This window comes from Micromesistius poutassou, assembly GCF_964030765.1.
Source record: "Micromesistius poutassou genome assembly, chromosome: 1".
In the NCBI taxonomy this organism is placed as follows: domain Eukaryota; kingdom Metazoa; phylum Chordata; class Actinopteri; order Gadiformes; family Gadidae; genus Micromesistius; species Micromesistius poutassou.
In genome coordinates this window covers 10645033-10657073 of record NC_140271.1, presented here as the reverse complement: position 1 = coordinate 10657073, position 12041 = coordinate 10645033, and the positions used below count along the sequence as shown (strand labels likewise).

General features: G+C 44.0%; 1 protein-coding gene across 1 annotated transcript; it reads left to right on the top strand.

Moving 5' to 3' along the window:
* The first annotated feature begins 7964 nt into the window (after positions 1–7964).
* Positions 7965–10594, top strand: LOC311384439 (acyl carrier protein, mitochondrial-like). Its single transcript, XM_084488659.1, has 5 exons — positions 7965–8185; positions 8825–8944; positions 9142–9229; positions 9793–9903; positions 10377–10594. Exons 1-4 carry the CDS (start codon positions 8015–8017, stop codon positions 9882–9884), a joined length of 471 nt encoding a protein of 156 aa, XP_084344785.1. The 5' UTR covers positions 7965–8014; the 3' UTR covers positions 9885–9903; positions 10377–10594.
* Positions 10595–12041: the final 1447 nt, after the last annotated feature.

Below are 12041 nucleotides of genomic sequence, written 5' to 3'. Positions count from 1 at the left end.
ATCGATTTACTCACCGCCATGTACAACCGGACAATTGCAGTTGTCCAATTGCGGAGCATAGTCGAACTATGGCTCTAATCGGATTAAGCTGTGCATGTAAACATACTGTTTCTCTTCACACTCAGTGCCTCTCTCTCTCTCTGTCTCTCTGTTTCTCTGTCTCTCTGATTCTTTCTCTCTCTCCCTCTGTTTCTCTCTCTCTCTCCCTCTGTTTCTCTCTCTCTCTCTCTCTCTCTCTCTCTCTCTCTCTCTCTGTTTCTGTCTCTTCCATGTTATTTTTACATCCCTTCCAGATGCCCCTGTTCTCTCACATTGTCCCTCACCCTCACTCCCGGGAGTCTTCCACACACACCCTTTCCCTGTCCCCTCCTCTCCTCGCCTCTCCCTGTCTTGTTCTCCTCACCCGTTTTCTCTAACTCTTTTCAATGCTTTTCTTTGCTTACTTTTAGACCCTCTTCCCTTCAACTCACCCTTGCACCTCTTTTCACTCCTGTTCTCTCCATCGTTACTCTCTCGCTCTCTCTCTCTCTCTCTCTCTCTCTCTCTCTCTCTCTCTCTCTCTCTCTCTCTCCCTTGCTAACCTTTTTTATTTCAGGTTTGATAAGAATTCAGTGCCTGTGCCATCTCTTTCACACAGACATACACACACACACACACACACACATGCATGGATGCACACACACACACACACACACACACACACACACACACACACCACAGACACTTGCATCCAGCTCTCTTTCCATCTCTAAACCCAGCCGGTTGCCAGTGTATCCTAGCAACCTAACTTTACTACTAAGGTTCAGTGTGGCGCCGTGCTACACCGTGCTCCCGCAAACGGAGAGATCCTGTAATCTGCATGGGAGCACCTGTGGGCGACGGGTCGATGGTTAGCGCAGCCTTCACGACTCGGTTTAAAGAAAGGAGGGGAGAGGGGGGGGGAGGTGTTTAGAATTCAACCCCATAACAGCCGGAGGTGAGCAGGGGGCCAGAGGTGAGCAGGGGCCCCGAGGTGAGCAGGGGCCACGGGTGGCTGGGGAGGCTGGGGAGGCATGGGGTTCATCAGGGTACCACAGGACCGGATTTTGCAAGGAAAAATCCATGAAAGGGGAGAATGCGTTTTTCCCGTGGCTGCTGAGATCGAGAGACGGGCGAATGAACCGTCGTCCTCCTTTCGAGGATTGGGTGGCAATTTATTTTTCGAAAGCGTTTGTCATATTTGTCGGGAATGATCTCCTCCGTCCCGACAATGTGTTATCTTTACATCGTTATGCGTGCACGGTCTTGCCTGTGCATTTGTTGCGCATGACCGGAGTCTTCCACAAGGCCAGGCAGAGCTATTGCCGGAGCTAGCGATCTAATCATGTGTTTGGGGAGGATGAGATTGGAAGGCAGGTCTAAGGGGAGAGCTGGTTTACTTTAGGTTTACTTTATACTTTTAAAATCTCTCCTAAAAGTCTCTCCTTGGCTGGTTTCTAATTGTCGCCCCTACCTTTAGGTTAAAAAGTTGAAGTATTATTAACTCCTTATTAACTCAAAGAATCATGAACTCAGTGCAGCAAATGTATGCTTTAACTGTTATAATACCCTGGCAATGACTATAGGCACATACTTCACTCTCCAATCGTTTAATACATTATTTAATCTGTTCATCAATGTTACAAATAAACGGATGCATGGGGATGGATGTATGGAGATGGAGCACACAATTCTTATGTACAGGACAATATGGGGGCGTTTTCACATGTCTTACAGTTCACACCAAAAATGTCTTGTGAGATGGGAAGTAAGTTGACTCAAGACTCACTTGTTCAGAGTTCAACTGGACTATGCATAGCCCACCCCCCCCCCTTCTCCTCCCTTAAGGCCAAAGTATACTACTCAGACGCCGTAATCCGTAATCCCTCGAGCCTTCGAAGTTCTCCGTCGGGATGTCGAATATGCAATGCAATTCGCAGCCCAATCTATCTTATATGCTGACTACTAACCATACTAAATACTGTTGTAAAAAAAACCTCCAAAGCTTTTCAAATCTTATTTGGTGTTTTATTGGTCCTTAATGTGCAAAGTAAACAAGGTACAAAGTAAATAAGGTGCAAAGTAAATAAGATGCAAAGTGATTCCAGAAATGATTTTGTTAGAGGACCAATCACACTTGCCGTTGCCGTTCGTCTCCGTTGAGTCAACGGATGGTTAAAAAATATTGGATGCAGACATAGAGCTACGGAGAGGGTCTCCAACAGGGTCTCAGATGAAGGTGTCTACATCAGCACTTTACAGAGTAGTATAAACCAGCCTTCACTCTCCTAAAAACGCCCCTTTTACGCACTTATTGTATGTTTGTTTGTCCTGGCACTCAGAAATAGTAGGCCTACTTAGCATTGTTTAGCATCTTATCCTAGCTATTAAGTTGTATACAAAATAGCTTTAGTTTCTATGAACATCCTTAGTGTACCCACAGCGATATATATTGTTGTTTCTCTATCTTCTCACGCTTTGGATAAAAGCGTCTGCTGAATGCCCTAAATGTAAATTCATATGTAAATGATGTTATTCAGTTACATATGAAGTGTGTTCCGCTGTACAAGTGTTTGTAGACTTATGGAATACGTGTCCAAACAAATAACATGAGACGCATCGACAGATTGTTGTGAAGGAGAGAGAGCGCAAAGCCATTCGGCGGAATGAGACAATGTGGAGAGGCAGAGATGAGCGACTTATGTCGTGCTGATAGCAGCTATACGCGTAGGAGTGTGTGGACCCTCCGCCGAGGCTGAGAGAGAGAGAGAGATACAAAGAAGAGAGAGAGAGAGAGAGAGAGAGAGAAGAACAGAAAGAGAGAGAAGAACAGAGAGAGCGATAGAAAGATAGAGAGGGGAGCGTAGACATGAGGGGGAGGCTTGGCAGCATCCTCTTCTTTTCACACTCAAAAGAAGATATGAAAACATCCATTACTTTCCTTCAAAGTACGGAGAGCACGGCTCCCCCCGTCGCTCGCTCGGCGATCCCGTGAGAAGGCAGTGTGCCGCCACCTTCCTGGAAGACGAGGGGGGGGGGGGGGGGGGTGGGTGGGGGGGTGGTGGTGGGAGGGGGGCGCATGTGGCGTGTGATGTTCCACATGTAACGCATTATTATTCATGAGCAGATTCTGATTTTGATCATGCCTCTTTTCTTTTTTTTTCTTTTTTTTTTTACCGCCCTCCCACACTAACTTTCTTTCACCAAATGTATTTCTGCGACGGTTTTTCAAGCTCCGGTTGAAATGTGACGTGTGATTTGATCCCAGATGGCACCCCGAAGTCAGCGTCAGATGTGGAAATATGTGAATGCAGTCTTACGATGTAAAGGATTAGAGGCGTTTTGTTAAGATCCCGGGTTCAAGGTTATGTTGAGATGTAAATCTTCAATCCCTCAGGAGCTCAGGAGGTAGAGAGTGTTGACCTGAGCAAGACACCTCTTTATGACGAGCTGGCTGTCGCCTCGCATGGTTGACTCCGCCGTAAATGTGTGTGTGTTTGTGTGTGTGTGTGTTTGTGTGTTTGTGTGTGTCTCTCTTGTATGGTTGACTCCGCCATAAATGTGTGTGTGTGTGTGTGTGTGTGTGTGTGTGTGTGATACTTGTATGGTTGACTCTGCCGTATGCATGATTGCAAGTCGCTTTGGATAAAAGTGTCTGCTAAATGTAAATCAGCCGTGATTTTTGTTCAACTCGGCTCCTCTCACTTTGTAGACGGGTTCAATATTGGGCAGTAGGCCATCAATTGACATCCATTATATTCCGAACGGAATGTAAGAGCAGTTCCCATAGCTGTATCTTTGTGATGTCCAACCCAGGTTAGCTTGTTGGAATTTCCCTGGCTAGGTAGCTTTCTCCAAGAGTTCCCCTCAAATCCACAACAAAGGACAAATCCTGTCTGATTTACATCCTGACACAGACAACGTCAACCATTAACCTGGGGTCTTAACAAGCCAGCCAAATCCTTTTAAAGAAGACAGAAACATAACTGCGGCTGTTCTGTTATTGCAGTAGTTTGTAACCCTGTGACACATCCATGTCCTCAATGTGCAGCGGTTAGCGGGAGAAACAAGAAGGGGTGTGGGAGACTTTGCAATAAGCAATTGTCATTCCGCTCACAGTATGCATGGGATTCTCGGTCCTGGCGGTATAGCTAGACACCAGCCGAGCAGAAACCTCCTTCCTATTAAATGGAGTTTCTTCCACCGCGGCGCTTGCAGACGACGACGAGGGAAACAGCCGACACAGAATGTGAAGAAGGCCGTCAGATTGTGAGTTATTTGCCCTCTGTCTCTCACCCTATGACCAAGGAATTCTGGCTTGTGCACCAGCGAAGGTTAAAGTCCAACCATGATGCTGGAGGAATAGACAGGGCTGTTTCTTTAACGCGTCAGGAATGTGTTTCGCATTGCGTTTCCCGAACACGTATCAATCATCGTTGTTTAACCAAGCATGCCACAGCCTCCCAAATAAGAAGATGGCTTCTGATTGTCTTGGTTGTGTGTGCATTTGCATGCAGCACATTCGTTCATCTCTGACCCCTAGATGCTGAAGCAGAGGCCCACTTTGGACATGATAATGAAGTCTCAGTGGAAAGTTTAAACTTTCCTTTATTCTTCACATTTTCCCTCCTTCTTTCTAGATACAAGTATATCATCATTCTTCCAGGTCCCATCGCTAGGAGAGCTACAGGCCGGTTCTCGAGTCCCACTTCATTATGAGAGTTCAGGGAGTCATTGACCCTCCTCTTGTATTCTACAGGACGAGACTAGGACTCCTGCACCACTTGATGGCTCTCGTTGTCTCATTATAACACGTGGTCTCCTTACCGGGGGGGATTAACAGCGTCCTATAGAAATCACTGCTCCTCCTAATGGTCCAAACCTCCTATTAACAAGACCGTAACGAGATAGTTGCTTTGCCCGATGGGCCCCGACGGGCTGGCCCCATACATCATCACCTGCACCGCAAAGCCTCTTATCATTTGTGTTGTGCCAGGACACAGATGAGAAACGGCGGACGGAGTATTTCACTGTGGGAGGGGTATCTCATTGGCTGTGTATAAAACATATTCCGGGAGGCCCCCGAGGCACGGCAGCCCAATTTCAAGACGGTGGTTGTCACCGGGGGGGGGGGTGGGCAGGCATCCGCGATGGCTGCACTGGGGCCCGCATTAGGGGGCGGATGATGTTGTGTGTTTTAGTTTCTCTTCTATGGTATTATTTTGGTCAGCATGTGCCCATCGGCTGTAGAGATATATAATCCTTTGTAAACGGAGCAAACAAACAAGCAATGCCGAGAATGAATGTTGGAACTGCTCCGCAAAAAAGTTGTTTGTTGACTCCAGAGGAATCGATGTGTGTATTGTATATTTGATTAAACCTTTTAATATATCTCTCCCTTTTTCTGTGGTTTAGGGCTCTGAAAAGGGTACACAGTGTTATGTTGACGCCACCATCCAAATGAATGAGTCAATATGTAAATATATGAGAATTAATGAAAACAAAAGCAGATGTCATGAAACAAGAGATATACACTGCTAACTGAATGCCCTGCTCATAGGACGAGGCAGGAGAAGCCAATTTGCAAAAGGACAAGACATTGAAAGACCATGACCTTTTCATATCGCAGAACAAGTTTCTTGTTGGAGACAAAAACTTGAGTCAGGGCAAGGAATCTAAGCTCTTACAAAGCAGCAGTCTGGTTAACACGTGGGTTTTGTCTTCGACGGCGTTATTAAGCTCAGGTGACGGATGTAAGGGAGAATAAAAGAACATACTTAAATTGGAAATGTCAAGGTAAGCCTTCAGAGTGCTGTCCTAGTTGAAAATGGATAGTATATATATATATATATATATAGAGAGAGAGAGAGAGAGAGAGAGAGAGAGAGAGAGAGAGAGAGAGAGAGAGAGAGAGAGAGAGAGAGAGAGAGAGAGAGAGAGAGAGAGAGAGAGAGAGCTCCTTGGCTAAGGAACAAAAAAAAAACTTTTTTTTCTGATAATGCATTCATAAGTGGGAAGGGGGAGATTATAAATCCCTAATGTGATGATGATGATGATGATGATGATGATTCAAAGTGATTCCCATGTATCCTGGCTGGTGTATCACCTTAAGGGATCCCGCCACAAGCTCAGTGATTGGACATTTTCTAAGGGAGAAGGAGAGGAGGCAGCAGCAGGTAGTAGCAACATCAAAGAAGTGGTCTGTGCTTTCAAAGTAAGGCTGAGAGAGGGTTATGAAATTCCAAGAAAATAAAAGGAAAAATCCGAAACGTAACAGAAACGGGTAAACCTCTCTCTTTCTCTGGCCGCTAAATCCAGTTAACTGAAATGGGTATTGCGTCCTCCAAGGCACGCTCGGAAGTCCCGCCCTCTCTCATTTCAATAATTTAGAGCAGATGTAAAGAAGAGTGCCTGGGAACGAGGTTATGGTCGGAGAGGTTATAAAGTGGTCAATTGATCCGACCAATCGGCTCCAGTTGCTTGCGTGGTAGAGGCTATACATAGAATAGAATAAATTAAAATAGAATATGACTTAAATCACTACTAACTAATTACAATTAATCATTTAAAACGTGTACCGCGTGTGTGGTTATTCTGGATGTAGATGAAAGTTGGTGTGGGTCATATTGGGTTGGGTCATATTGAGTTGTAGAGAGAGAAAGGGCAGAAAAGACTGGAAGAGGGAAAGATTCTTAAATCAAGCCAAAATAATTTTCCACTCGCTCTCTACGTTTCTCCTCCTTTGAGAAGTGTTGCATTTTATGCACCTATTATTGACTGGCAAGATGGTTTTCTTGTACCAATCAGGGAAGAGATTCCCTGATTGGTCAGAATTGAACGGGGGAGGGGGGGTCTAAAATCGAATTTGCTCCGTAGAGGCAGGAGCAGTAAACTCATAGCAGAGAATCTCACGGTATATTTCACTCTCTAATAGTATACGAATGGCTATGCCAATTCTAACAAATCAACCTCAAATTGCAGCTCTAAAATTTGACCTACAGCACCTATAAATATGATTCAGGTGTAGATGAAAAGGTATAAGCATTATTTCACACACATTTCATCACATTTTGCTTAATGCTTTACCTACATCAGTATTAAGGTTTTGATAATCATTATTATTATAACAATTATCATTAGGTATGGTTACTCTAAGCCTTGACAGTAAAGTCTATGTATATTCCATTTAATGTACTAACGTTGCATTTCCAGCAACATCCCAGGATTCACTTTTATTTTTTATTTCTACTCGTCCCATTTGCAGGAAGTAGTGAAGGTCTGCTGCCATCTAGCGGTTCTTTAAGATAATTTCTTATTTGTTTGGGATATTCATCCATGACGGCAAAAGAAGTCTCAAGGTCTCAACTCAGCTCCTTTAACGTCTGAGATAAAATATTACATCGCACATATCCAGCCTACAGACATATTCGACAATATATAATATTAATCCTCGTAAAATTCGAGATCATATGTTTTAATAACTTAACTGATTTATATCAAATGTTATATGTTGTGTTGTGCTACATGATAGTGTGAAGTGTGTGAAGTGATCAAATGAATAACAATAGTGTATACCATGCCAAAGACACCAAACCCACTGCAGTTCAAAAATGAGTGTTTACATCTTTGTTTATACTTATTTTTATATGATTGTATTTATTCCTAATGCGCATTTATAAGGCTATTGCCGGTGTGAACGATTTACAACTTCCGGTATGCTTTCTCTATAGTAGATCCATGCTTTCAACTTTATTCAGTCCATCGTGGTCTCAAATACACAATTTCAACGTCTTGCTTCAACTCTCCGTGACGTCAGCATACGGGCTACATAACGAGGTTGACGAACGCCCGCATCGACCAATGGCACGCCTTGGTGTCGAAACGCCCACGCGGTATGGTCTGCGAGGATAAAGAAACGCCCACTCACAGTCTGCAGACACCCGCCGCCTTGTCTCGCAGTGCATGCTGGGAGGGAACGAGCAGCATTCTCTCAATCATGGCGTCCCGTGTCCTAGCACAGTGTGTGCGCACATTAGCCCGCTCCTCGGCGAGGGTTTCTGGGGGTAACCTTGCGGTGAGGACTCTCGCCGCCCCGGTCTCGGCGAGCCACCGGTCCTTCGCCCTCATCTCGAACGTGGAGCGGAGCCGGTTGCTGGAGCAGAGCCGGGTGAGTGCGGTTAAGAGGACTCGGCCTAGCGGTAGAGGCTTGCTAATATGACCTACCTGCGCCTTTCACCTCCGACGAGTAGCTTAGATGACTGTATCCATTCATGTGTGTTGGGATCACTTGCATGTTGTGTTAATGTTGGGCGTTTGAAAGGACAACCTCGATCTGTGAGATTAATTCAGTCGGAATCAAACACAACGAAGGACTTTTAGTCGGCTAAGGATTTTAAGCTAGCTAATGTAACTTGGTTGACATTAGCTTGTTGGTCAAACTCTTGTTGGTTTTGTACTGATTGGTGGATGCACACTATTAAACATCACACACAACTATAATAAGGATATTCACCACGATGGATTCGATTTTTTTTTACTGGAGGTGCATGGTGCGCATCTTGACGTCTCCTTCATAACCTGAAATGCTAATGGTAAACTCAAGTTCTAGTAGTTGTAGTTGAAATGTTTCCCGCAGTGTATATGTTTTTGAGTCATGGCAGTGACATTCGTTTCACCTTATACTTGGCGGAGGGGTCTGTTTCAGCCTTGATCAAAGGCTTCCTGTTATGCTGCGCCATCAAGGCTAGCAGGACAATATATCCTCCAAACTATGCATGTGCCATAAGGGTCCTCCTCCTCTTTTCAGGTCTCTATCGGGAGCATTTGGTGCCGACAGTATGGAGACCTTCCCCCACTCACCCTGGAGACGATTAGGGACAGGGTTATGTACGTGCTAAAGCTCTACGACAAGGTCAACCCCGAGAAGGTGAAGAGCACAATATATTATTATAAAAAAACCTTTCCCTTTCCGCACATGATTGACATATTTAAATCAGTGTTTTTGTCTTAAGTTTATAACAAGCAAAGAACGTGATCACAACAGCTGAAGTACACCACGCTTCCATTTTGTTGAATGCAACAACCCTGCAACACTGACATGGGGTGATGTTCTGCGGCCCACAGCTGCAGACCACTTCCCACTTCATGAAAGACCTTGGCCTGGACAGCTTGGACCAGGTAGAAATAATCATGGCCATGGAGGATGAATTTGGTGAGTAACTAGCCTGTTACTCTTCAACTTTTTAGTATAATCAAATCACATTTTGGGTTTAAGTCTTTTTGGTTTGGCGATAAGTTGTGGGGCATAGCACACAACGCATTGGCAAACATTGTTTCCCCAACCCCCTCCCCTGTTGCAGGTTGTGTGTTTTCATGTTGTAAGTGTACTGACTATGTGCTTATGTTGCTGAGGTGGAGAGTACAGTGTGGAAACAGGAAAAAACTCCTGTTCCCACACTGTACTCCCCACAGGAGCATAGTTTGGGGGTTGCCTTGTTTTCCCCTCCTCTCTCATGTTATGCTGTATTTCACGCAACAATTTCCCCACCCGGGATAAATAAAGTATCTATCTATCTATCTATCTATCTATCTCAGATACATGTACATCTCACATATAGTCAAGCTTTGTGCGTTGGGTTGCCCCAAACAGGCCTGTGACACTCATAATGGGCGTTGTTTGTTGTCCGACATCATGAAATGCAATCTCACCAGGTTTCTTTTATCTAGTCTCACCAGATAGTTATAGTTATCTTCAACTGTTTTTCTGTGTGGCAGGTTTTGAGATCCCAGACGCAGATGGAGAGAAGCTGATGTCCCCTGATGACGTTGTACAGTACATTGCCGACAAGAAAGATGTTTATGAATAGTTTGTCACGCACGTCACAGGCAAGTGTCTCTGCGCTTCAACTCCTGCATGCTAAAACATTTAAGGTGAATTGTGTAGGATTGAGTGGCATCTAGCAAATCTAACTGAATACCTCCTCACCAACAAGTGGGAGGAGCTACACTGGCCTGTAAGTACTTACAAAATGTTAGTCTATGACAGCATTAAAGAGCCAAGTATCAAGAAATGAGCCTTGTTATACTATGCATTTAATTTACTGTGAAACTAGGTCATAGCTGAAATTATAAAAGACTCACCTTTAGAATTATGCTATTGTCAAAATATTGTGGCCTCCCCAAATAAAGATTTTTTTTTTCTTGAGTTTATACAGTAACTGAAAACACTTAACTGCACCTTTAAAATATGTTGTTTATTACTGTGGATATGCGAGGCATCAACTAATACTCTGAATTGTCTTGGGAAGTCATGTTTAAAAAGCATCAAGCCCTTACACTTTTTTTCCTCTTCTTTCCAGATAGCGGTTGATCCTCTGCAACGTGACCTTCCAGGAAGTTTGGAGGAAGACGTCAGGAGAGTCTGTCCACTTGTGTTCCCTACCCAGTTCCCCTACTGTATTTAAATAAACATGTCTATACCTTGGAAGCCTGAGGAATTGAAATTAAAAAGCTGTTGTTCCCACCATCTTGGTTTTTCTGTATTTGTCTGACCAATAAAGGATATCTAGTTGTGAAACCATGTTTCTGGTTGATCCTTATAGCTTTGTTTGATAACAGGAACATGGGTAAACTTCAGTTCTTGTATAATAGACTAAAGCCGAAATGTGGGCATTGAAAAACTAGGCTAGGATTCACTTAGGCATCATGACTCATGAAATTTTGCTAGCACTACTGCAGGGTTAAGTCTAGGTCAATGAGAGGGTAGTCATGTCCTGTTTTAAATCCTATTGTCATGCAATCTGCAAGACAATAATTTAATAACAGGCATGCAAACTAGTAACCTTTCGGCGAAATTCGCCGTTTTTTAAACAAAATTGGCCACTTGTGTGATTCGTGGAGATCCATTGAGAAAACATTGGGTGGGGGGGGGGGGGTCTACAGTCTGACGAAAACGAGCCGATAACTAAATAAAAATCAATTTAGAATGACAAAAACTACGAAATCTTTTGATACTGTCGTTAACGAATAAAAACGAGACGAAAATGTAAAGGGGACGATTTGGGAAGCGATCCAATCAGAACTAAGCTCTTTGTGGGAAAGTACTGATCGTCCCGCCCGGCAGGTCAACTAGCAGGCGCTTGCTGCGTCGCAAGCAAGTGTCCCTTTGTAAACAGTTTGGCGCAACAATCAACACAACCACCTTGAAGTCATTGGCAGACGAGTCATCCCGAAATTCACGCAAAGATAAGCATACTTAAAGTTTTTTTCTTTCAAGCTAATGTTATGTGTGTTTTCGCTAAAATTGGAATACAATAAAAGCTGAAAGAAACCACCGCTGTCCTGTAACGGTACCGGAGCTCTGTGCTGTCGACACCACAGCGGGGCACAGAAACACAGGATTCACTGTGGTTTCTGTGACATGAGAAACACTAAAAATGAATACTAATGTTCTATAAAGAAAGCTATATTAGTGGGAAAGCCACGCAACAGATTACTGTTACATACAGTAATGTTCTTATGACGGGAGAAAGGAGCAGAAATATAGTATAGAGACAACTTGGAGCTGTGTGTGCGCCTGCGCGTATGTTTGAGTGAGAGACGGGAGTGGATGAGAGACAGAAAAATCGGACCCCCCTCCATTCTACCTCACAGGTACAGAAGGCCTCCGAGGATGGGCCACTGAGTGCAAATAAAGCTAGTGCATCCCAGAACAACAGACCAAGGAGGACGCCAGAGCAAAATGCATTGTACACACAGGATTAGCAGTCCCAATGATTGAAGATGAGGACTTTGTTTTAATGATTGATACAGTTGATAGGAGGCTGACTGTTCCCCAGAAAACGAATGATAAAAAAATGATCTATAAAAAAAATTATATAAAAAAAATTTGACCTGCGCACGAATATTTTTTTTTGGACCTGCGCGCATATTTTTCCCAAAAACCAGTTGGCATGCCTGTAATAAGAATGCACAACAGCAGGTTCCCTGTCATCCATACATTTGTCATGCTACATGTCAATTCA